The 26882-nt window shown below is 48.3% G+C and overlaps 1 protein-coding gene across 9 annotated transcripts in view; it reads right to left on the bottom strand.

Annotated features, from left to right (window-relative positions):
* LOC144094014 (uncharacterized) overlaps positions 1-26882 on the bottom strand; it is a 57767-nt gene that overhangs the window by 19816 nt on the left and 11069 nt on the right. For all 9 annotated transcript variants that reach the window (XR_013306379.1, XR_013306375.1, XR_013306377.1 and 6 more), the window contains exons 9-13: positions 25720-25873; positions 19732-19819; positions 17893-17982; positions 17063-17201; positions 38-119 (exon numbers count right to left, since the gene is read on the bottom strand). Coding sequence is in view for 5 of the 9 variants with exons in the window: in XM_077627855.1 (XP_077483981.1) it covers positions 38-119; positions 17063-17201; positions 17893-17982; positions 19732-19819; positions 25720-25873 (553 nt within the window). In the remaining 4 variants the exon portion in view is untranslated. The remainder of the gene's footprint in view (positions 1-37; positions 120-17062; positions 17202-17892; positions 17983-19731; positions 19820-25719; positions 25874-26882) is intronic.

Genomic DNA, 26882 nt, shown 5'->3' with positions numbered 1-26882 from the left:
AGCTCACAATGAATGACAACAAATAAATGGCAAGTACCTCTTCTTGTTTCAGAAACTGACATATGGTCTCCTCTGGACAGCACTTCATCATCCGTTTCATCTTCAGCACATGTGGAGCCCTGAAATATAAACAGCAAACTCTTCAGGCATATATACTAGTAGAAACTCGTTGATAAGACCCCAGTTCATACATCTACAATCGCAAGCAATAAAAATGTCAAATAAACAGAATCTCGACGATCTGACTGCAGTTGATAGAAATTCGTAATATTGCCTGGTTCGGAGAGCACTGTGTACAATGTACAGACTTTCGGGTGTTCCAAACACTTGCCCACACCACTACATAAGACACGAATGGGCCGAGCGGCGACCACACCCTCAAGCACTATGTTCTGCCTGCACGCCGCCGATGCGTGATCGCCAGCCGCATAGTATGCGTCACAAACACGCTGGTGCGCTGGCACGCGGCTCACATGTGACTGATACCGCGATCCCCACTCATGTGGTACGCACCACAAGCAATGAACAGTGGCGCACGGCCGTCAGCCAAACAGAACAAAAAAACACCATCAGACAGAAACAGATCTATGCATTTCCCATGCTTCTAAATATAGATTCTGTTCATTTTGGATGATATGAATTACAGATGATATGAATATTTTTCAGGACCCTGTGATATTCGTATCATTGAAATTTTATTGTAGTTGGTGTTTTTCTTCTGGTGAATACATTCCCTGATGATACCTTTTCTCCGCAAGAATGTTCATAGTTTCATCAAATTCTGATCGTATATGTTTAGCGACAAACAGTAGATGTGCTAAAATGCGGGTGGGCTGAGACAAGCGGCACCATGCGACATCAGCAGAAGCCCAGTGGCAGTACGGCACCAGGGCTGTTTCTTTGTATTGCATCAGTGTGAACAGAGCAAAGCATTAAAACAAAAAAACTGCAACCGAGCGCTAGCACACGAGTAGGCCAAACCTGACGGCATGCGAGATGGAGAGAAAAGTGTAGTGGCAGTAACCACTAGAGTGGATTCTCAGCAGCGCACAAGTGCGATGAAGTGCAATAGGGAGAGGCAACCAAAAACGACAATTGTGACAACAAAGAGAATCCGGCTACTATCATCTTTGCCATCGCCGGACTGGATATGGTGCGCAGTTTCTTTAGCGCTACAGACGATGCAAATGTGGGAATCCGGAATCTTGTGCCAGAAAGTGCCAACTAGTCTGAAATTCTAAAAAAAGCCTTTGTATTTGTCGTGCTTGTTTAACAGAAATTTGACCATACTTGACGACAGTTTTTTTTTCTGGCAATGAAGAGATGGCTGCAGGGGCAGAGCATCTGTAGCTACATCACTCTGCCAGCAGTTTGGCCGCAGGAAGGCAGCCTGAAATGCTGCTCGTTGAACTGCCATCTATGGGTACTACTAGTAACAAGACATGTCTCAACAATTTGTTGTAGAAACTGTTTTTTTCCGGGACTCTCCAACATTGAAAATGCGTAGTTACACTAGAAATGTACCTTAAATAATGAGTGCCGCCAATATACCATGTTTTACGACAAAACTATTAACTGCAATCAAGGGCTCTAGACCAACACCGTGTTTACAAACAAAGTGGGGGGTTTGTGGCAGGCAGATCCGATTGGGGGCAAAAAGTAGGCTTAGCACCCTTAAGAATACATGGAAGCAGAAGTTTTCAAAGTAATTTTCTGATTTCACATTGCACCTATGATGTTGTCCCTTCGTGAGGAACAATAAAATTTGTCCTAGAACAGGTTCTGAAAGTATGAAGCGTTCATTGCAAAAGCGATGTATTTTTCAAACACCGCGTTAAGGGGGGATGCTAAGCTGAGTCAACTTTTGAACTACTGCACCAATTGTGATAAAATTTTCAGGGATAGTGGACCTTCTTCTCATTAGACTTTATTAAAAATTTTAACTCCCTAGCTCTAACCGAAAAAAAGTTATAGCTGTCATATTGTCAGGTGTGTCAGTTTAGGAAAACTATCATTTCAAAAACAATGGAGATATACTAAATGTTTGTGATTATATATCTTCTAGATGGTTTATAGTGCAGGATAAGGCCAGTCTCATGTTTTTTATACCATTTCTGCAAAATTTTCATCACTAGTTCAATTTTTCTGTTGTCATTATATATATGTCAAACATCTCAAAATAATTTGTGTTAGAAACTATTCAGCGATCTAAAAAGTGCCTTATCTTGTTCCTGAGAAAATTTCACTTGAGGAACCACCTTGAAAGTAGCTTTTGGCGATGTAGCTTGGAAAACTAATTGTTTTTGTTTTTCCAAAAAAGTGCAAACTGAGAAAAATGAGTTCAATTTCAGAAAATGCTATTTTACTTTAGGGTTAAAAAAATATAGTCAAAGTGCCCTGCTCCATAGGTCGGGCCCTCCTCTTCAACACGATGATGCTCTGTGGCAAATGCTTCAACCCTTCTTTTCTTTGCTTTAGAGCTGTCCATCGCCCTTGCCTTCACTCGTGAAATACTTTGATCAGCTTGCTTGCTGGACGTGCTTCATCGCCTGGACTTCATGTTCTAGTTCCAGTTTGTTAAACACTCTCTTGATGCCAAGTGTGCCCTCAATAAATTGTAGCACAGCCAAGGCTGCTGCAGTCTCCACGGTTCTTAGTGATGTAAATTCGGTCTTCGGGTGACGAACCATCATCAGAGCTTGAAGGGTTCGTGTCAGTCGCCGACGGCAGGCTTGGGCCTGGCGAACACACAAGCAGATGCTCACTTGCTGGCGGTCACCCAGTGCTGAGTGGGCCTCTCGCTTTCCTAGTGCGTTTTTCCTTCCCAAGGCTTCTTTGTGTCGAAGCCTTCATTGCGAGCATCTTCCGGTCACACCACCAGCCACCCGCTGATCGCAATGAACTCACAGAAAGATGGAAAGGTAACAGATAGCAAGTGTTGAACACAACCAAAGCGGGAGCGACTCCGAATTGCGCGAAAACAGCGTTGGGTGGTCACATGGTATTTTCCCAACAATCCGGGCTCCTGTTTTGGTTTGGCAGCCACTCTGTAGTTGCCGCGGCCAGAACTATGCACCTTTCTTTTTTAGTTTGTCATTAGTTAGCTTGTGTATTCTCGATAGGTCTTCCGTGACTAAAAAGTGCGAAAAACAAACTTTCTAACGCGGGCATTAACTTCGCGTTCGGATTTTTGCCTGCACTGAGGCTGCGTCTTGAGAAGAGCGTTCATAGACACCTTCGATGGCAAATGCGTACCACCGCCCCATGAGAAGAATTAATTTTCTTCTTTCATACTGCTCAGATAACAACCAAACTTGATGATAATATTTTCCATTAAACTAGCAATCTAAAACAAGTCAAACTTAAATACACAATTTTTTCCGAAAGTCGGTATTTTAGCCCTGCATCCCCCCTTAAGTGCGCGTGGGGGCGACTCCTGGCATGGGGCACAGAACGGGAGTGCGGCTCATTGAAACACATGTAAGCAAAGCTGTCAGAAATATTTTTATTGTTTCCAAGAGCACCCATGGAGGTGGCTGTTTGTTAACATTTGGCGAGTGCTTTGAACAAGAATGCAATAAAGTACGCTTTGTCATTTCAAAGCTATCTTTTTAAAACACCATTATAAATATGCATTGCAAAGACGGACATACCCCAAAAGGTACTCTATCCGTTGGGTGTTTCCCTAAACCGCACAAGCTCCTGATGTAGTCTGATATTTATACTGCGCATGATGCATCCCCTCGCAAATACTGCTGTTCAATTGGTGGCAAGGTTTAGATTGAAGACAGTCCTCAAACAGCATGGTAAATGAAATGTGCACAGTACCAGACGACTAACATTGTGACTGCACACTGTGGGATACACAGGTATCCCCTCCTCGTCCCCCGCGCCAGCGGCGACCGTGACTTACACGGGCGCGCAGGCCGCCAGGAATGTGGAGAGAAGGCACCCCCGCGACTCTGCTCATTTCCGCCCCAGCACTGACGTGACGTCACGGCAGCGCGCCGCGTTCTGCGGAGAGGGTAGCACGCCTAAGCTTGACGGTAACGATTTGCTGCCAGGGAGGCAATGACCGAGGGGATAAAAGGGGTGATCGCGCGGCGGGAAGGGGCTCTCGCCGCCGGACCTTACCTGAGTGCCCCACGGACCCCTTTCGCTGCCCGCCGGCCCCCGAACACCAACGCCGGTCGACGTCAACGACTTGGTGAGCTACGGAACATCCATTTTACGGATAGAACATTCTTCCGCAGTGTGCTTTACCTCGCGTTAGGATAATAAACTATTTCCTAGCGTGCCCTGCCGTTGCCTATTTCGTCCGGACCTGCCGTGGCTGCGACTCTGCGCCACGGGTTGGGGAAACGTGTTGCGTACTTAAATAACGCCTCCGTGTAGCTTGCACGGAAGCTCGCCTTCCCGGCCGGCTGGACGCAGAGTGGCCCCATATCTTGGCGCCCGAACGTGGGGCGAACTAGGCAATCGAGCAGTGACCTTTGTTGGAGCGAACGACTACCGTCGCCCTAACAAAGGATGGCAGCCGACAGGAGTGACTTGCAGTCTTTGTTTATGCTGTCAGAGCCAGCGGCACATAACCAGGGCTCCCTACTTGACGCGCCGTTGGAAGGGTTTGAATTTGTGAATCTTGGGCGTTCCACGCGGAATAGCCGAGTAACATCCCCTGACGCGTTGGTAGGACTTAGGCCTGGCATGGGGGGCTCCACATCGGGCGCCTCGCCGCTCCGCGGCGCGAACAATGAGGCACCTAGGCCACATCATTCGACGCCATCAGCGGCTGCGCCCAACTGCGGGGGTGTTAGTCCGCAATCATCCGAGGTGCTCTTGCAGAACGCAATGCAGGTTATGCAGAGTCTAGCGGGTATTTTGCAAAACAATTTGCAAGCCCCGGCCCAGTCACCACGTGTTAGGATAGACTTGCCTACCTACACGGGGTACCACGACATTGCGGGAGCAAATGAGTACCTCGACCGTCTGCTGCATTATCAGCAAGTGACAGGAATCGCAGACGCCGAAATGCTCGCGCGTGTTGTGCCTGTTTCTTTGACGGAGCAAGCGGCCCGCTGGTACCGACTAGCCGGCAACCGAGCGAGGACAATGGAGGAGTTTTGCGCAAGCTTCCGCGACGAATTCCTTCCCGCAAACTATGAGTGGCGTTTGAGGAGAGAGCTGGAGCTCCGAACCCAGCACCCCGACGAGTCTCTGTTAGAGTACGTCCGAGCGATGGACGAACTTTATCGCCTCGCTGACCCTCGCGCCACGAACACGGAGAAAGTTGAGCGTGTCACGAGACAAGCGCACCCGACTTTCACTGCCTACCTGAGAGGAGTCAGGTTCAGAGATTTGGATGAGCTGGCAGCTGAGGCGAAGCACATTCAGGGAGACATCCTCTCTGCGCGAGCGTATCGGCCGCCCCCACCCGCATCGCTGTCACTTAAGCCGCGCTGCGCGTGGAATGGCAGCTCAGCCCGCAGCCCCTCCAGAGCTGAAGCGTCAGCACGATTTGCTGACGAGCGTGTCCCAAGGGGTTGGGAGTTGTCCGACCGCGCTTTGGACCCATTCAGCTACGTGTTGCGAACAGCACACGCTGTCGCAGAGCGGAATGAACCGAGGCGAGATCGCGAAGCCGACACGCGGCCCCCACCATCCGCGCCGCGAGTTCGAGATGACCGACCGGAACGGGGCGACCAGCGCCTAGCCCGTCGGGGCCCGGGCAACCGTTGCTACCGGTGCGACCAGCCGGGACACTTCGCCCGCGAGTGTGGCCGCCCTCCCGCCCGTGACCAAACACGGTCGGGAAACGGCCAAAGCCGCCGGTGATCGACCTTCGATTCCGCGCGGCGTACACAGAAAACCCCGGTTTGCTAGCGCCTTTGGCATGTCGCGTAGGAAATTCTGTTGACCTGTCAGCGCCGTTCATTGAGCTAACAATAGCTCGAAAGAAATTCACCGCGTTACTAGATACAGGAGCAAGCGCTTCTTTGTTCGGTGACGAGGTGTTAAACCATCTCCGCGAGAACAAAATCCGGCTGAGAGAGTGCGATACCACTTTTCGCCTCGCGAGCGGCACAGCGCAATCAAGCGGTGCAGCTAGGATAGTGGTTCGCTGGGAAAGACGCATGCGGCGACAACGCCTCGTTCATCTTCCCTGTTTATCCGTTCCTGTAATTCTTGGACGAGACTTCCTAGCCAAGACAGGTATTGTGATAGACATCAGCAGCGGAGGCTACAGGGAGCGCACGTCAGGCGCCTTGAAGCCTTTCGCGAAAGCGCCTGCGGCGTCGCACACCATTCAGACTCCGAACGCGGCGCGAGCGGGGGGAGACCGTGACAAATCCACCGCGCCAGCCCGAGATCCAGGAGGCGAGCGGACCATCGCCGCTGAGGGAGAGGGCAGAGAGAAGGTGGCCGCGGTAGAAAGCTGCTCTGCCGCGCAGGGGAGGTCAGCGCACCCCTTGTTGTCGGAAGTGAACAGCGTGATGGAGAGGGAGAAGGCACGTTTGTCATCGCTCCTCTACGAGTACAACGCGACATTCACTGACCGCCCGGGCCTCACTACCCTAGTCAGGTACCGAATAGACACGGGTGACGCACTGCCTTGGAAGTGCAATCCTAGACCAATTAGCTTGGCCAAGAGAAAAGCACTGGACAGCGCCTTAGACGAACTTATCGACACTGGCGTTGTTGAGAGGTCTAACAGCCCTTGGGGCTTCCCGGTAGTCTTGGTTCCAAAGAAAGACGATACATATCGACTTTGCGTGGACTACCGCAAGCTGAATGAGGTTACGAGGAAAGACGCCTACCCTCTACCCACCATTTCTTCCCTAGTGTCCAACCTAGGTGGGGCGAAGTACTTCACAACGCTCGATGCTAGCCGCGGATACTTTCAGGTTGAAATGAATGAGCGGGACAAGGAGAAAACTGCTTTCACTTGTCACAGAGGCCTTTTCCAGTTCAAGAGAATGTCTTTTGGTTTGGTAGGAGCACCCGCTACTTATCAGCGCCTAATGGACCGTGTTCTGGGAGATGCGAAGTGGCAACATGCGCTCGCGTACCTAGACGACATCGTGGTGTACTCGAAAACGTTCGAGGAACACCTGCGCCACTTGAGGGACGTCCTAGAGAGGCTGAGGTCTGCGGGAATCACTTTGAACCCGAAGAAGGCACAGATCGCCACGACCCGAATAACACTGTTGGGGTTCACGATCGACAGAGGCCGCATTCTGCCATGCGACGATAAGCTTGAGGCTTTGCTTAAGTTTCCGTCGCCCACAGATATAGCCGGACTCAGGCGCTTCCTGGGAATGGCGAACTTTTATCGCCAGTTCATCCCAGAGTGCGCAGCGCTGCAGGCGCCTTTGACAAAGCTTTTGAAGAAAGGCGAGCGCTGGAGTTGGGGTCACGAGCAAGAGGATGCACTGCGCAACCTCACCAAAGTGCTCGCTGACACGGCTGAGTTGCAGCTACCCGACCTAAACAGGGAGTTTGTGATTCAAACCGACGCAAGCGACCTGGGCTTAGGAGCAGTGTTGCTTCAGGAGCATGAAGGCTTTCTCCGTCCGGTAGCTTTCGCGAGCCGTTCGTTGACGCCGGCAGAGAGAAACTACTCGGTGACAGAGAAGGAATGTCTCGCGATAGTTTTTGCTCTGCGTAAGTTCGACTACTACGTCGATGGGGTGACATTTGTGATCGAGACGGATCACATGGCGCTCACCTGGCTGAGACGACTCAGCGAGCCGAGCGGCCGCCTAGCGTGTTGGTCCCTGTTGCTGCAGCGTTACGACTTCACCGTGCGCTACCACAAAGGGAAAAACAACGCTGTGGCTGACGCACTCTCGCGAGCGCCTGTCCAGTGCGAGGAAGGTCACGCGACCGACCGCCCGACAGCCGGGGAGAGCGAGGGACTGACCCGAGCCGTAGCCCATGTAAGGAACGTGGACCAACCAGGGCGAGAGCGAGAACCACGTGGACTACGCGAGTTCCGTGGGGATCGTGTTCAGCAGAAAGGAGCTGCTCGAAGCTCAGCAGAAGGATCCGTTTTGTCGAAAGGTATTCGACGGGCTCCGGGAGCCGGGCGGCAGGGCCGCCGCGCACAAGGAGACAGCTGGTTTTGCTGTCGGTGCGGAGCGCTGGGAAACAGCTGGTAGAGCTGTGAGCGCGATGGATTCGTATCTGCTGGATTCCGACGGCGTCCTGCTGAGGTATATCACCTCCGAGAACGACACAAACGAGGCGTTCAAGGTGGTGATACCGCGAGTATTGAGAGCAGCACTGTTACGCTACTTTCACGACTCGTGCATCGCTGGGCATGCAAGCGGCCCCAAGACTTACACTAAGTTGTGTCGCTTTGCTACCTGGCTTGGCATGAAAAGGGACGTAATACGCTACGCCCGCTCGTGCCACGTGTGCCAAAGTGTGAAGCCCCGAGGCGGACGACCACCCGGCCTCATGCACCCGATTAACAGCCAGACTCCCTGGCAAATCGCGGCGTGCGACATCATGGGACCATATCCTATGACACCGTGTAGGAGCAAGTTCTTGCTGGTGGCCACGGATCACTTCAGCAAGTGGGTTGAACTTTTCCCCCTTAGAAAGCTGACGGCACGAGTGATCATGGAGAAGCTGATGGACGTATTCACCAGGTTCGGTTTTCCAGAGCAGCTGATAACGGACAACGCGTCCTACTTCACTGCGAAGGTGTTCGTTGATTCGTGCGCTGCACTCGGCATTAAGCACAAGAAAACGACCACCTATCATGCTCAGTCGAACCCCACGGAACGAGTCAATCGCAACGTTAAGCACTTGCTTGTCGCGTACTCTGAGAGGCACAAAGATTGGGACTCCTATCTGCCGGAGATCGCGTTTGCTTTGCGTTCGACCGTTAACCGCTCGACTGGGTATGCGCCGTGTTCTCTCAATCTGGGTAGAGAGCTGCTAAATCCGATGGACCGGATTCTATCGGACAGCAGGAAGATGCCAGTCGCTTCGTCAGCACGAGCTGAGTACGCGACGCAGCTGCGCGCTAAGATGACGGAGGCCTTACACAAGGCTCGCCGCAACCTGAGCACCGCTAGGGCGCAGCAGAAAGCACAGTACGACCGCTCGCACCGGGATGTTCACTACGAAGTGGGCGATCTGGTGCTTCGACGCCAGCACGTTCTCAGCGACGCTAGCAAACAGTTTGCGGCCTCGTTGGCGCCAAAATGGATCGGGCCGTTCCGCGTGCGAGAGAAACTTTCCTCGCTCGTTTACAGGCTCGAGGACTTGCGGTCGAAACCGACAGGCGGACCGGTGCACGTATGCGACCTGAAACGTTACGTGCAGCGAGATGAGTGGGTAGAGGACACAGCCCGACCCGCGCCGCAGTCGGATAACGAGATCTGCGATCAGCCGGCGAACCCCGCGTCCCGCTATAACTTGCGCCCTAGGCAGAAACAGAATCTGCCTGCGCAGCCTAGAGCGAGGGCGCGAGCCGGCAGGCAGTCTCGTTAGATGCATGAACGTACGGGCCGCTCATGCCGATCAGTGTCACGCAAGACTGACTTGCATTAACCCTCATGACTCTCGTGAGGGTCGAACAGCCACGCAGCACGCGCTGCGGGAGCTGGCTACATCTGTGTTGACCTTTTCCAGCGCAGATGGAAAAGAAGCAGGGCACATCGGAACGACACCGTTCCACTACCAGCCACCATCCAGCTTCGGCAACGCGCCGCGCCCAAGGCTCGACGCTACGCCCCGCCCGCGACCTGCAGTTGCCACCCTGGCCACCCCGGCTACCTGCCACAACGCATCGGAGCTGCCCACCCGTCGACTGTGCGCCACCGCCTGCGGGGCCCCATTACCACCGCAACCCTGGGTCCTCGCCTGCTGACCAGGTATGCCAGGGCAGCCCAACCGCGGCCTCAACCATAAAGCGCCGCAGCCCTGGCCCCTGAAGCCACCTGACCCAGTACCTCAGGGGCGCAGCCATGGACCTGGCCTCCAAGCCATCCCAGCCGGCGCCAAGGACGCGGTCGACCGAATTCGCCGGAATGGCGCAGCCGCGCGCACTCGGAAGACCGTGAGAGGGAGCAAGATTCCAAGCGTCATCGTGCGGGAGGCCAAGCCCTCGGAGCGAAGCAGCTGATCGGCGGGGGCGTGGCGCGGCCGTCAACCGATGCACCGGCGGGAGATGAAGAACTTCGATCCCAGGATGGCGGAGATCAAGTAATGTTGCCCCTGTTTCTGTGTTTGGGAGGCTTCTTAAGGAGGGGAGGATGTGGGATACACTGGTATCCCCTCCTCGTCCCCCGCGCCAGCGGCGACCGTGACTTACACGGGCGCGCAGGCCGCCAGGAATGTGGAGAGAAGGCACCCCCGCGACTCTGCTCATTTCCGCCCCAGCACTGACGTGACGTCACGGCAGCGCGCCGCGTTCTGCGGAGAGGGTAGCACGCCTAAGCTTGACGGTAACGATTTGCTGCCAGGGAGGCAATGACCGAGGGGATAAAAGGGGTGATCGCGCGGCGGGAAGGGGCTCTCGCCGCCGGACCTTACCTGAGTGCCCCACGGACCCCTTTCGCTGCCCGCCGGCCCCCGAACACCAACGCCGGTCGACGTCAACGACTTGGTGAGCTACGGAACATCCATTTTACGGATAGAACATTCTTCCGCAGTGTGCTTTACCTCGCGTTAGGATAATAAACTATTTCCTAGCGTGCCCTGCCGTTGCCTATTTCGTCCGGACCTGCCGTGGCTGCGACTCTGTGCCACGGGTTGGGGAAACGTGTTGCGTACTTAAATAACGCCTGCGTGTAGCTTGCACGGAAGCTCGCCTTCCCGGCCGGCTGGACGCAGAGTGGCCCCATAACACATAGGTGGCAATGGCGGACGCTGGAGGCGGTCGAGGGTATTGTTGGCGCCATGTGCTAATGTGCTAGAGTACATGGTTCTCTTTCATGCACTAGCCATAGTGTTTGAGAACTGCTTTTTCATGTAATGCCATCTGGGCTGTCTAGTCCTAACTACTGTATTAGTGAGCAAATGTAGTGCATGCGGAAGCATGTCGGACTACAAGAGAAGCTCGCACGTTTCAGGAAAACGCCCTGCGGATAGAGCACCTTTTGGGGTTTACACACGGCTTTTTAACACGTTTTTCGCGACACATTAAAAAGATCGCTCTGAAATGACGCAGCATACTCTGTCACACTCTTCTTCAAAGCACCTGCCAACTGTAAACAAACAGCCACCTCCATGGTTGCTCTTGGAAACAATAAAAATATTTCTGACAGCTTTACTTGTATGTGTTTCAATGGGCCGCGCTCCCAATCTGTACCCTCAGCTGGGAATTGCCCCCCACGCACAATCAATGCGGTGTTTTAAAAATACATCGCCTTCGAAAGGATGCTTCATATTGTCAGACCCTGTTCTAGGATGAACTTGGTTGTCCTTCATGAAAGGATGACACCATAGGTGCACTGTGAAAACAAAATACAGCATTGAAAACTTTTGTTTTCATGTATTCCTATGGGCACTAAGCCTACTTTTTACTCCCAAGTTTTGCCCAAATCGTCCCAGCTAGCGACAACAGTGCCACCGCATCTTGCTTACGTCACAGATCGGTGTCGGTTCATATACTAAAGCGCAACAAGAAGAGGATGTGTATGGCTCGATAGCTTTGCTGCATAGCTAAAATAGTTGTTGCAGGGTATAGCACTTTTAGAAAAACAGACCGACCTTTCTATTTTATTTCTTTAGCACGTATGACACGGAAACACCAATTGCATCAGCTGACGCCTGATGTGGAGACCATCTCTGTCATAAGCTCGACAAGAAGGAAAACATAGAAGCTGCGGTTTTCTACCTCACACTGCTTCTAACCAACAGCAGGATCTAGTGACCCACTGTAATTCCCACTCCTGTACTTTCAAAGAAGCTTTCACTCCCCAGAAGCTTCGAAGACAAACTGCAGCTTAATATAAGTGACAGCACCAAACCTTGAACGACCAAATTTGCTCCTAGATCAGCAGTTCGTGTGCCACATGCGACAGCCCTCAACTAATATTACAGCTGCTTGCAACACTTGCTGCAACGCAAACCCATACAGTTAACACTTGATGTAACGAACTTCAATGTAATGAAATCTTCAATGTAACGAAGTATTTCAGTTTTTATAAATTCAAGTCCATAGAACAACATGTATTTTCAACCTCAATATAAGCATATTTTGGTGCACTTTCGATTACATGAAATTTCACTGCTGGCTGGAAATGAACCTGAGGAAAAACTGCGCTGCTGGCGCGAGTGGCTGAGCGGAGCGCATCTGTAATATGAGCGCCGCCCAACTTTCACATATAGAGCGCATAGGCAGACGAAAATACGATGACGATTACAGTGGGGAGCACAGTGCCGATTGCGCCATCTGGAGTAGTACAGGCGAGGCTGGCACAAGCGTCTGTACAGCGTTCGCCAGGCCAGCCCACGGATCGCACTGTCTCGCCAAAATCGGCGCCAAATGCGGCGTGCTGCCCGTCCTCGAAGGCAACGCGCCGCTTTAATCATGTTTACAGATGCCCAAAACTAGCCGTGAAGCCCGTCTCAGGCTTCGGACCTGACAACCTCGCTTCTCACTGAGACGATGTATGTGTGTACACTGCAAAAAAAATTGGTGGTGGTTTAGCTCTGGTTAAACCTGGAGTGACGAGATAGCTACAGCTGGCCGAGTGGAACTTGCTCAGTTGAATTGCAAAATGCCGCCGGCAGCTGCTCCGCACCGCAAAACCAACCACGTGCATGACAGCGTGGCGGCGGCGCCACCGCCCCGCTGAAGGCTCGAAATGCTACTGTAATGTAGCTATCGCTACAAAAGACACTCAATCTTGCTTACAGCGGAAAACTCGAGGAGCGGGGTGGGCCTGATTTCATTTCATTGGTTAGTAATTAGAGGACACTCTCTTATCAACGTGAAGAAAGAAAGGAAAGCAAAGGAATAGGAATGGAGTGGGGTGAGGGAGGCAGCGTGACCCGCTGCGAGGCTGCCGCCAATGGCCACGAGGTCGCTGCGGCGGAATGTGCCGTCATGTCGGCGGTGTGCTCGAGGATGATGACAGTAAAGAGGATGACAAGAGGATGATGACAGTAAAACCAATACTCAAGATGAGTGTGTGTTGTTGCCATCACCTACGAAGTGGTTGGACATCATGAGGCGGCTCTCGAGCTGGCAACATAAGCACGACGCATGTAACATCGTTGCTGCTGGCAAAGAAAGGGCAAAAGCAAAAGAAGTAAAGGAGCGCTTTAATCGCAAATAAAGGCTTTTCCTGTGACTTGTCAGCAGCGCGTTTTTGGTGGATTCTTAGCGTGCTAGAAGATGATTTTTGATGCAGTGAAATCTCAGTATCACGAAGTAAACTGCCGATTTTACCAACTTCGTTAAATCTAGGTTTAACTGTATAGCATGGCTAAGCATGGCCACCACAACTGAACGAAGGATAGGACAGAAAGAACGTGAATGGCTGCATGCTGGGGCCTGCTCAAATGCTAACACTGAACGCTTTCAATAACTGTGCACACAAGAGAGGCTACATTGTGAACAATGATGATGATGCAAGCTGTCGTTCCTTGTGCATGAGACATTTGCATGCATCGGCAACAGCATGTGCCATGTATTGGACTGCATGATCTGTTCTGCTTCCATGGCACCATCACTTTAATGCATACCATTAGAGTTGTCATCACACCAAAACCTTGTCGATGTCCAGTGTCAAGAAATTCACTGATTTGTCAAGAAAGGTTATGTGACCTTGTGACAATCACAACCTGCCGACTGGCCACCCTGACTGGTTGAAAGATGTCGCATGAACTTATGACGTCGTCACAACTTGCCTACCGTGGCAAGTGGCAACTTGTCCACCGGATTGTGAGCAACCTGCCCACCATGGCAGGTGGCAATTAAATTAATGAATGGTTGAGGGAGGTCATGCGACCCTGTGACGTCAACACAACCTGCCTACTGGGTTGTGAGCAACCTAGTTTCTAGACAGCAACTAGAAAGAGAATTTAAATCAAAAATCAGAAGAAAAAAAAATGTGTTACTACAGTCGAACCCGGATATATCGAACCCGCATATTTCGAATTATTGGCTATATCGAACACACAGATTACCCCCTTGAAAATACTATGTAAAAGTATAGGACAATTGCGTAGTATATCGAATTTCATTTTCGTTGAACATTCGATATATCGAACGGCGCGCTGCGCCGCGCCCCTGGAAGGTGCGCTTTTCCCAAAGACATTCGTGTCCGGTCCTCAGAGGTAAACATTTCCGCAGAGTCAGTCAGCAGGCTCCTCCTCTGCGCATGCGCGGCCGTCGCCTAGCGACGGAGACGCAGAGCCTTTCCCCCGTTCTTGCGCCCCACCGGCGCGAGCTCTCTCGCTCCTCCTCTACCGCCGGCGTGTGCATTGGGCAAGGGCATTGGAGCTCATCGAAGAGAGTGCGCGGCATGGAGACGCGGCGACGTTTCCAAGCCACGCTTCCTGGGAAAAGGGAGAGAGAGAGAGTGAAGGGTCGGCACGGTCGCTCGTGGGCCAGGGGAGACGAGAGAGCCAGAGAGGGCTTAAAAAACGAACATAGCGCCTTCGACGGCATATTCCGCCGATCTTTTTCCCCGCTCTCTTCTTTCTTTTCCCTTTGTCGTTCCTTCGCAGCCCCGTTGACTGTCGCTCGAACAGGCTTCGCTCGGACTGCTCCATCTGCACATCGTGCATGTTGTTGTGCGTACCTTTGTTTCAACGTGCCGTGTGTAGCGTGTATGATTGCAGTCATCTGGTGAGCTATGGCATCCGCGGACATAAAAAAGAGGAAGAATCTGGACTTTGCAAGAAAGCTTGAAGTAATCCGGCGTGTCGAGAATGGAGAAAAGAAGTCCTCCGTGGCAGACGCGTTCGGCATTCCGCGGAGTACTTTAAGTATGTTGTTAAAAAACAAGCAGGACATCAAGCTTAAAGCAGGTGAGGAAAGTCGCTCGGGAGCGTGTCGTGTGCGCCCTGCTGCTTTTGACAAAGTGGAGAAGGCACTCTACACGTGGTTTCTTGAAATCCGAGCGAAAAATATTCCCGTGAATGGCCCGACCTTAATCGAAAAGGCCAAATGGTTTGCTACGGCTCTTGGCGAAGAGAACTTTTGCGGTGGCACTGGATGGCTGCAACGGATTAAAAACCGCCACGGCATTGTAGGAAAGGCCATTTCAGGCGAAAGTGGGGCTGTCAGCAGCCAGGAGATGCAGCAGTGGCTTTCTGAGGAGTGGCCGAAGATCACTGAGAAGTTTTCGCCTGCAGAAATCTTCAATGCAGACGAAACTGGTCTCTTTTGGCAAATGTTGCCGAATAAGACACTCGCTCTTCGTGGAACCACATGCCACGGTGGTAAAATGAGCAAAGTGCGTGTGTCGGTGCTGCTTGCAGCCAACATGGACGGCTCGTGCAAGCTACGGCCATTCGTGATCGGGAAGAGCAAATCACCGCGCTGCTTCAAGAACTGTAAACAGCTTCCCATCCGCTACGGCTGTAATAGGAAGGCCTGGATGACACGTCAACTTTTTCTTGAATGGCTGCAGGCTTGGGACGCTGAGTTGGGCAAGTCGGGCCGCCGAGTTTGCCTTCTGGTAGACAACTGTTCGGCCCATCAAACAACTTGCAAGCTGCAGCACATCGAATTGAAGTTTCTCCCGCCGAACACCACAGCGAGACTGCAGCCCCTCGACCAGGGTATCATAAAGGCATTCAAGGTAGGCTATTGGAAGCGACTTATTCAACGGCTCCTCATAAACCTCCGCATGGGAACCGATCTCAAGATTGACCTGCTTGGCGCGATCCAGATGATTACCGGCGCTTGGGGCGACGTGAAGCAGGCCACAGTAGCCAACTGTTTTGGCAAGGCAGGCCTTGAAGTGGCCAGAGATGAATGTCCGGAAGCTTTAGATGACGATGAGTACTTGGAGGACGCGTTCCGCGACTTGTCCAATTTTTCCGGCACCGTCCCGCCCGAAGTTACTGTTGATGACTTCATTAATGCTGACAGAGAAGTTCAAGCGGTAGCCGACCTCGCTGATGAGGACATTGTGGCCGGAATAGCTGATTCCAGCGACAACGAGGGCAACTGTGTTTTCGAAGAAACGCGTCCGTGCACAGCCACTGAACTGGCGTCAGCGTTCAGCCTGATTCGGCGCTGTTGCGGCGAAATGGAAGGCACTGGGCTCTCGCACCTAGACAGTCTCGAGAAGATTGAAACTAGTGTTTTAAACTTCATTTCCCTGAGGAAAAAGCAGCCCAAAATTAGTGATTTTTTTTCCGTGAAATAAAGCGCTTTCATATTGTGTGCACATGCTATGTGATTCGCGGCTGTTCCAATTGGTAAGCCACAATTTTTTATGATCGCGAGTGCTTTTTTGGCCTATATCTGTATATCGAATTTTCGCTATATCGAACTATTTTCCGATCCCCGTCGAATTCGATATATCCGGGTTCGACTGTATATGCAGATGTTCGCACCTCACAGCACAGCAGATACGTGATAGCGCAGGTTGTAGTCCGAATATGGTGGTTAATGGACCGGCAATTGCAAAAAAACTGACACAAACACACACAGAAGTTGCAACAGAAGCTGCGACAAATGTGAAATCTAATGCTATTGCATTCCACTGTTAATGCGACTTTAGCGTCCTCATGGTGCTTTTCACAATTTCCGCATTTGAATTTAAATACAATATTAGAGAACTGTGTGAAACAGCGGCTTAAGTAGTGGAAAAATAACGTTTGGGATTGTATGATTCCTGCACAGGGAGTGGGCCCATGCAATGCACCCTGGAAATCGAACCAATGGTTTCTGCTATGCTGCACATTTCTTGTGCTGTGTGCGGCCATAAGGAGGACCGACAGATTGCAAGTTAGCTGCAGTGCATGAGCAAAAGAAATGTTAAATCTCGCCTGTCACGCCTGGTAAGATGCTTGTCATTTTCCAAACCCCCCACAAAGCAGCAGTAATGACTAACAAAACAGGAGCAGTGCTCACAGTTTTCCGCTGCGTGGACCTCAGGTGTGGGCTGTCGGGAAAATCCACTGTCTGGGCTCGGTACAGGAATGCCGCCTGACTTGGAGCATCAGCATCACTGGCCACACTGAGGCTGCCATCATTCAGCTTCTCTGTGCCACTGTGAAGGACCCAACTGACAATCAGCAAGAGAGAAACTGAGTTCGCATGGTTTAACATGCCCTTTAACTTCAACTTAAATAGGTTAGCATACTACAACTTACAGTATGAATTATTACCTGTAGTACTAAACAATACTAATAATTACTGTACAAATCATTATTACCATTACTATAAAAATTTTATAATATATACACAAAAAAAGAGTAGTTGATCTGTAGCAAGATTTTCTCTGTTACCAATACAATCTAAGCACATCTAAATTTGTAAAAGCAGTCATCAAAACCAAGGAAAGCATAGGGAACATTTTTTTAAATTTGTTTAGTCGATCAATGAGAAAATAGTATTATAATCAATATTCACCTGAAATAAAATCGATTAGGAGATAGGCGGTTGTGGGTTTCCAATCCCACTGGTGGTATGTGGTTGTTTTTCATGCACTTTCTAATCGATTGTATTTCAGTTAAATATTGATTATAGCACTATTTTCCCATTGACTGACACCACAAATTAAAAAGAAAAGAGTTCCCCTACACTTTTCTTGGTTTCCTTGGTTCCAATGACTGTCCACTTCCTTCAAATGTACGTCACAAGAAGCACTTCATCCCTCCACCCTTGTCTACACAATATAGCTGCAAAAGCAGGAAAATGAATTAGCAAAGAGAAACAGCACAGGCACGTGTCACCCTCACCCATCTTTTGCAGTTTCCGACATGCTGTTTGAGGAGTCTGAAGGTGAGAAAGGAGGGTCCCGCAATGCAGTGTCCTCAGGACTACTGGCACTGAAATGTCACAAGGAATATTCTGCTGAAGTGATTATGGTCAGTTCGCATAACAGGGTGATAATATAATTGAAAAACATGCCAGTTGAATGTGCACTACACACCAGTGCTTACATGACTGGAAATAACAAATTTTTGCAAATCACTGATTAATGTGAAAGAATGGCTGGGTAAATGCTGCAACATTTACACCACATTTCACAAAACGTATACACGTGTTCCGTAAGTGTTCCATAAAGCATTTATTCCACAGAAAGAAACATCAAAATTTCTTCAAACAGAGACGGACACCAGGCTATGCTTACTTCTTTTTGATTTGCACAGCAGTACTGCAAACGGCAAGAACGAAACAAAGAAAGTCGAGAGTATATTAATATATCAACTACCTCATCATCTCAAAACTGCCATAGCTACAAAATCAGCAAGCAAAAAGTGTGTCACATCACGTGTTTCAATATCTCCCCTGACCAGGTTTTGACATTTTAAGAAAACAAGTGCAGTGTGTAAACCCAGCAGCTGTGATAATCACTGCAAAGTATGTGCAGTGTGTAAACCCAGCAGCTGTGATAATTACTGCAAAGTATAAGAGCCAAACATGCCATGAAAGAAGGCAATAATTCAAGCCTAAGCCTGTTCCTGCTCCCTCTCGACTTGGCTAACCTTCTAGTCCATGTAATGGCAAAGCTGCATTGCATGATGCACAAAGCCCAGATAGTTTCACAGGTCGATCATCCTGACTGACGGATGACAGGGTTCTCTGGCTGTGCTGTGTGGTCACACACTTTTCCTGCAGCGTCCATTCTTGAGCATGCATAGGCAAGTGCACTACCTTTGCTCCATCTCAAGACTTTGTTGCCAGTGGAGCACAAGCAATGAGCACAAGGTGTCAACTCTCAAGCTGTCCGGTAGGCTTGCAAGCACAAGAGAACAGCTTCCATATGCACACCGTTCTCACGCACTTGCCACCACTACTTTGTAGCTTCCACTCAACTGCCAACAAACTGTCAGACAGCACTTGCGCATTTCTTTGAGGCCTGTGCTGTATTGTCATTTTATTCATTTTTCTTTGTGCTGCAGCTTCATCATGCTTGCCAGCACATAGCCCCTGTGGAGCGTGCATTTTAATCCACTGGCTAACGGGCTGATGCACCCTACAACTCAGTTGCGATAATCGTGCCTTAGCACAGCACGACACAGTTATTTAGATCCACTATATGCATGCAACAGGCATCAGCATAAACTTGTGCCCACAGAGAGAGGCATCTATACATTTCCCCTTAGAGGGGAGCAGAAAAGGAAATTCTGCCTGCAGAGGCTAGCCACATCATCGAGGAAGAGGATCACTTGGGAGGCGGCTCAGAAGAGAAAAGCATAACGAAACTACTTTACTATGACTCCATTATTAACCAGTCTTTACAGAAAATTTCTGTAAGGAAAAAAATTTCCATGAACAAAGCTTTCAATGAACAAAGCCTCAAACTGTCAGAGGATACAAAAATTTCGACAAGAGGATGGTTAAGCGCCCTTTGAAATGGCAAAGCACACGCGTTAGTCAACACTGCACACCACTGGCCAAAGGCACCTTAGCATCACAAAGGACAGGCAGCTACAAGCACATGTATGAATGACAAGCACATATCACACTTGTGACGTGTGTCTAGTGACAAGAATGACTGGACTGTCACACAAGCACTAATGTGGCAGTAGTACATGTGCCTGCCTGAAGGCAGTGGCTTTAGCATAACTTACGTTGTTGCAGCACAGGACTGATTGTTGACAGCAAGGGATCCATTTGACTGAGGGCAAAGGTCATTCATCTTAGGCAGGACGTTATCCTCTGTGTTGAAGAGAAACAATCACATGAATTTTGTATCAAAGTAGCACCAAGAAAAAAGAAACAAAGCCCACTTGCTCTTCGTAAACATGCCAACAATGAATAAAAAAAGGTGAAAATGAAAAACAGTGCACTGCAGATCTCTGCTTTACCTTATTTGTGAATATCAATGATGGTGACAACAATAATAATTAATTTCAGACACCAGTCACATTAAAGGCACCCTCCAGACTATGCTAAAACTAGCCTTTCTAACTAAAGTGAAAGCTTGTTAATTCAAACCCCTTAATTCTACCCCTTAATTAGGAAATCAAGATGATTCGAACTGCCGGCTCAGTTCCAGCTAACACCCGTGTAAGTCTATGTTGTCATGCGCTCATTAATTCAGACGCTTCGGGTCTCACACTGGTTAATTCGAACAGGCTCCTCAAGGGAGGGCATGTCCAGGTAAGACAGGCGTGGCAAGAGATCGTCAAAATAGCTCTACTCAAAACCTTAATTCCATGTTGCAGAGTCGCTAGCAGCTCGCGCACCTCAGATGCAATGGCAGACGTGACAATGAACAGGTCTTCTTGAGCAGTTCGACGACTTAGTTTCAGTTTCACTTTTCTGAGCTTCCCGCCAGCCTGCAGCTCGACGAGCCGGCATCAGCCAGCCAACGACGTTTCATATGCAGATTGGCATGTCGCTTGTGTTTTCTCCTCTCTCCCCCGATTTTCTCCCCGCTCCAGCGCCGCTAAGCGTTTCCTTCGCTTCCATCCATGTGGTTCCATTCTTCTGATGCACTGAAAATGCACACTCCTCATGGGCCGTTTGGAGTTCGTGTGGTGCAGCCTCCTCATGCGCAACGGTCCCGCTTGTGAGAGATGGGACAAAGTGGTGGCATAGCTCCACCGCATCGCACCGTGAAGGATGCGCGGATGCCCTTCAGATTTTGAAGCACTTCTGCTTCGACACTTCCGGCAGTATACACGTAATAAAGCATAGATGGAAACATGAAAAGCAGTCATTGCCACGCCATTTAAACCTAAAACGTAGGCACCTGCTGCCCAATGTTTCATTAAATTTACTGTGACCCAAACAGTTCTTGACAGCTTTTTCAGGGTCATTCGATAATTCGAACTTTCGGATAATTGTAACCTTTTTTTTCTGATCCTTTGAAGTTTGAATTTAAGAGCGTGAAAAATTAGAATGCACTACCACTAACAGTTGCTACCCTATAACAAAGACAAGTTGCTTTGATAAGGTTTTTAACACTTTTTCTGTGACAAAAAGTACACATGATGGCAACTATTCACTGTCTCATGTTCTAAACATAATTTTAAATGCTCATAAGATGTCAAGTACAACAAACTGAGCACCCTGATTTATCATTTTGATCATTCACTATATTCTTGGGAAGCAAATGGAGACTGATATACTTGCTATAGTATGTCAAAATAAGTGAAACTAAAATGCAGCAAAACGTGGCAAACTGAATTTATTTTTATTTTGTTTTCTTCACCTTCTCTCAACATAGAAAAAAAAAGAGGAGTGGTATCAAGCATAACTTTCAGCTACAAAACGAACATTTGGCATCAGGTAGTAAGGAAAATCAGAATGTAAAAATTAGCAAATAAAGTTCTATTATACGAAAATGACAACATGACATGTGAGAGGTTGACTTCAACTTTATTTTTGTTCACACATTCAGGATTACGTCAAGCACATGCTTTCACAAGACAGGTAAAAAAAGCCAGATTTTACAAATTTTATATTCCTTCCCTAAAGCCTTCGATCCGGTGCTCATGAATGTAATGAATGTGACGTGAATAAGAGAAGCCATCAATGTCCTTAAAAGCCGCCAGGTTCACTTGGAGTTTTTTGTTATCATGCTGCTCCTCTTTCCAGCTTTATCCTGCAGTCTAAAGCATCCGAAATCTGCACAAAACTTTGTGGATGTCAACGACGCTCCTAAAAATCGATTGATCTGTATTTGTGTCTTGTGGCGACTAGAAGCTAAAAGGTTACGCATTTTCCAAACCGCAACAGATGACATAGCTACGACCATGCTCAATGCAGCAGACCGTACTCTAAACCTAGCGAAGTGCAAGGCCGGGGAGACACCTCGCTGCAGTACATTGTTGCTGCTAGTGACAACTACAGCCGGAGCCACATTTTTGAGGACGACCTGCCTGCCTAAGGAAACAACACACATGGAAGTGAGCGACCGGCGTGGTGGGTGCGCAATGAAGCACGGCTCGGGCGGTAACAGTGTTGGAGGCCTCGAGGCTGGCACTGCGGAACAAATGGAGGAATTTTTTGCTCTAGCTTTCAATACATCACAAAGAAAATAATGCTGAGACCTTCTGCCAAGCAGCAATCTTTGGCGTGAACAGGACAAATAAATTTCTAATGATGTAAGCAATATACAACCAACAGATGTGCTCTGTTGCATGCAGCAGTGCTTTCAGCACAGGGCAACCTATCAGTCCATTTTTCTTCTTTAAACAAAGGAAAGCATTTTACAAAGATGTAATACTTGGCATTTAATGGATGCCTTGCATCTCTTTTTGCCTCTGACTGCTGGGTTTGTGAATGTATCATTCCGCGATTATTGCTTTTAGCTGCGCATGAGCCATATGCCTTCATGTGGGGAACTACAAGATGTGGGTATAGGATGGGGGCGGGTGCAGGCAGGCGGGGGGTATATGTAGACTCATATTTGGACTCAACTTTTTTTTTTTTGCCAATGAGTGGCATGAGCTGCGGGGTCAACTTATACACGGCGATATACCGTAAACATTGCGCAATATGTCCTTGTAGAGATTTTAGGACGTTTGCAAAATCTCAGTGTAATTTGCGCACGCCCTTCTTGAAGCCTTAACTTTAGAAAAAAAAGTGTGCAATTTATGCGAGTAAACACAATGTTCCCAGTTCTGAATTGACAACTTTAAAGCCCTATAACTCAACTTCTATGAGAGACAGAGTAATAATGCCATGCATCTTAGCAAATTCTCTTGACCAAAATTTCTTTAAAGGTCCCAGAAAAAAGTTATCCAAGGGCTTGTTTTACATGGAATTATCTCTTTCCTTACTGAAAAAAAGTGACTGATTTTGAATGCTTTAAATTAAAAACTATTTTTTTCAAGAAATGCCAAATGTACCGCACATTGTAAAGCATCAAATTGTAGTTTATTGGTTATACTTCTAAATGAAAAAAAATGCACGAGTTGTGTATGCAAAACTTTTAGAAAAGTATTGGTTAAATATGCTGGTAAGACAAAAAACAATATAAGCAAAACAAGAATAAGCCACTGCACTAAGCCAGAAGTTGATTACAAAAAAAATTAAATATACAAAACGTTGCTCATGTTCTTAGCTACGATTCTTGCCATTTCCAACTGCATGCATAATACACCGCACTTTCCGTGACCTTTCAAGTTGGGGAATATGACTGCTGTGCCAGTAGAGAAAGCAGTCATGTGATGATGATAAGTCGCGATGGATCTGGAATGCGCTGCATATTACACTTGTTCCAAGTTCTGTTCATTCTTGTTTTCTACAGCAGAGCTTGCAGTTCCTATTTTTTCCACTTTTTTTTTTTCAGCTGGTAGCGAATGGGTTCTATGGGTGAAAAGGGGGCATGGCCTTCCTTGACATCATCATAATCGAAATTCTGCTGGCAAATTTGGTAAAATACCGAGGCAGTATGTTACAAAAACTCTAAAGCACCAAAACAAAAACCACTCCTCATTTACAAACCAAGTACACTACATAAAATACAACATGAATGGTAAAATTAAACACGTGCGAGCATACACTGATGTTCCGGGCCTCTGAGGTGAAGTTTTGCTATCGAAACTGATCCAATCAGTCCGCATTGCCTAACTCATCACTGCTGCTCTATTAATGCCTTGACGAAAAGGTACAAAGCATTAAAACAGTGTCCATGCTATGAACCTGATTTTCACAACCTGTTTTATTTTCCCTATTTACCAACCATCAATTTTCTTTGCAGCCAGTCTTCACGATTCAAATACAAACGGTCGATGGCCACTGTGAGTTGTGACTGCAGATTTCTCACATTCTTCATGCAAGGAATATAACAGTGTAGTCAGCAGGCACTGCGTTCACAGCCTTCTGCGAATGCAGGTGCTCAAAGTCCAAGTTAAGCGTTGAGCATTTTGTTGCCGCTGTGCAGAACACATGTGGCTAGCACTTGAAGTGCCCTAATTAAAGTCACTGAAAACAAAAAACATCACCTTTTTAAAGGTTGTGATCCTTTTTTGATGAAGTTTTATAGTAAACTTCATGCATGTGACGCCGGAAACCTTTTTGTTGCAGTCTAGCGTTCAAGCAAATAATGCAGTCTCAACTACCTTGCTGTTGCTATGGCAACACATATATGTGCATCTCCTTAGACTAAGGACAGCTAAATGATATAAAAAAGAATGAATACTCAGTACTCGCTCCCCATGATCTACGGGAGACAAAGAGATATGACTAACGCACAATATGCCACAAATGTTCACATCTGACAACGCAGAAACCATGACGAATTGGCTCAAAAGGAAGCAGCGTCATGTTGCAAAACAACAGATACCTAGAGTATGCGTAAGGTTTCACTTGGCACGTGTTAAATAGCAGTTGGCTCGGGAACAAAACATAAGTTGTTGAAGTTATTTGTTGGCTTTAATTTACAAGCTACCGGACCTTGGACTGACTTGACCTAATTAAGACAAAGCCATAAGCTGCCTTTAAAAACCTATTTATGAGCGAAACATATAAATTCAGGTTTAGGTTTATTGGGTTTAACGTCCCAAGGCGACTCGGGCTATGAGAGACGCCATAAGAAGGCCCCAGATAATTTAAACCACCTGGGGTTCTTTAAACACGCAGCGATATATAAGTTCAGTTTAGAAGCAAAACAAAAAACAAAGGTAATGAAAGAAAACACAAGAACATAAAAAAACTTAATTCATCCTTTGCTCACTACTAAGAGACATTACAAAACCACAAAACACTGCACCTGAGCACACGCAGAAAAGCTTTCGCATCGCATCCCAGCTATTCCAGTTAGAGAGATACTGCAGTCTGCACTTTGAAATGGAAGAGTTATACACTATCCGTACCTATTAGCATGACTGATAATGACCTGCGTAGTAGAACCTTGGGGTTGCGAAAAAATTCGTGTCGTCCGAAATTTTGTATCATTTAAACGAAGAAAATCCGTACACAAAAGCATGAAAAATGCATTCACACAGATCTATTTACGGCTGATGGGATCTATTCACTGCTCTGTGGCTACAGCTCGTTACTCGCGGTGCGTACCGCGTGATTGGCGATCGTGACTTTGGCGATGTGCGGGCTGCACACCACCGCTCACTGCACGCAAAGCGTACCGCGCGATTAGCGATCGCGACGTCGGCGATGTGCGGGCAGCGCTTAGTACTCGAAGGTGCGGTCGCAGCTCGCGCATTTGTATCTGCAGATGCGAGGAAGAGGGTTCGGAACATCAGAAATTCTGCACATCGTACACAATGCACTCTGGCTGGGGAATTTTCCGAATTCGTATCATCGCGAAATTCGTATCAACCAGGTTCGTATCACCGAGATTCTACTGTATCAGTATGTGCAAAAAAATATTCATACGACTCCTGGCCACACCATAGCTTGCTAGCAATTCAAACTCCACCACCCCTCCTAACAACATATGGAAGCACAAAAATCCAAGGAGCTAATTTTTAAGAGTAACCTTCACACTTGATGCTCTATATGGAGCTGAAAGCTAGCACTGTATAACCTATAACCTAAAGACTTGAACATTTTTATAAAGAGGTTGAATTGCTTGCCTTATTAGTAATTCTGTCGATCAAGATGTTTGCATGCGTTAGACAGCAAAAATTAAGCTTGCAGCTCACCTAGAGTGCTCAGGAACTTCCTGACAACTGGAAGAACAACTTTTCTTGAGGCCTGTGCGTTGCCCTGGACAAATGTGATGAGGTGGTCGGTCGACATGTGAGACACTTGAAGGTCGAGGGAAGGGTCTCCCACTGCCAGTAGTGTCGAGGTCAGCTGCAGCAAAAGACAAAACAGTAATCACAATGTCAATGAAGAATCTTTGTTATTTTGATTGTAAAGAAAAGATTATGCGCGTCTATGCACATCTAGAGTGACTAATTACATGACAGTCACTTTCCACAATAAGGGGTCGCAAAGGCATGGTGGAAGATGCATGCACTGATCACAGTACATGGGAACCAAAAAGGACAGTTCAAAAATGCCGACACTCCTCAGAACCCAGTTTAAGAGCCTCTGGAATAAATTAACAGCTGGTGGACTAACCTACTGGGTACATTAACTGTCAAGCTCACAAGGCAGCCATGAACACCAATCCCATGAGCACGCAAAATAAAAGCATGCTCCCTTTGTGATCCTCCCTTTGCAACAGACACACACTGAAGCTATGCGTCTAGTTCCTTCAGATATTAAATATTACTGCTTTTCAGAATAAAAACTTAAAATGGTAAGCTTAATCACAAAAGCAATTTCCAAATGGAAGCAACATACTTCTGCAATTATACTATTTAACTGACAATTTTATGAACACCCACTCAAATGGTCTGAAATATGATATCCCACATGGGTGCATTCCTGCACTATGAAATGAAAATTTGGCACCATGCACGCCACTATTTGTTCTGGAATTCGGTCTCAAATGCAGCAGTCATTTATGTACATCTGGCATCAAAAGTTTATGGAAGGCCACTCCACTCTGTTATAGCGAACAAGGAGGTGCAGTGAACTTGCCTCCTCAGTTGAAAAACTCGCGCTGAGATCGGAGAGCATCTCTCAGTCCCCATGACATGTTGGCCAGAACAGATAGTGGCTGGCCAAAAAAGCAATAAAACTGCACATAATGACAGGTCAGGCACATGCCAAAAGCATAGAAGGTCGATCAATGCTCTCGTGTGAGCCGGCTGGCAGAGCGTCTACAGTAGAAGGATTATCGCGGTGGTCGCGACACAGGCGCCAGTGCCGAGTTGAAAGCGAAGCTCCTGCGTTCGGTCGCAGGTCAGCCAAT

This window comes from Amblyomma americanum, chromosome 6 (assembly GCF_052857255.1).
Source record: "Amblyomma americanum isolate KBUSLIRL-KWMA chromosome 6, ASM5285725v1, whole genome shotgun sequence".
Lineage (NCBI taxonomy): Eukaryota > Metazoa > Arthropoda > Arachnida > Ixodida > Ixodidae > Amblyomma > Amblyomma americanum.
This window is presented reverse-complemented; position numbering and strand designations above follow the sequence as displayed.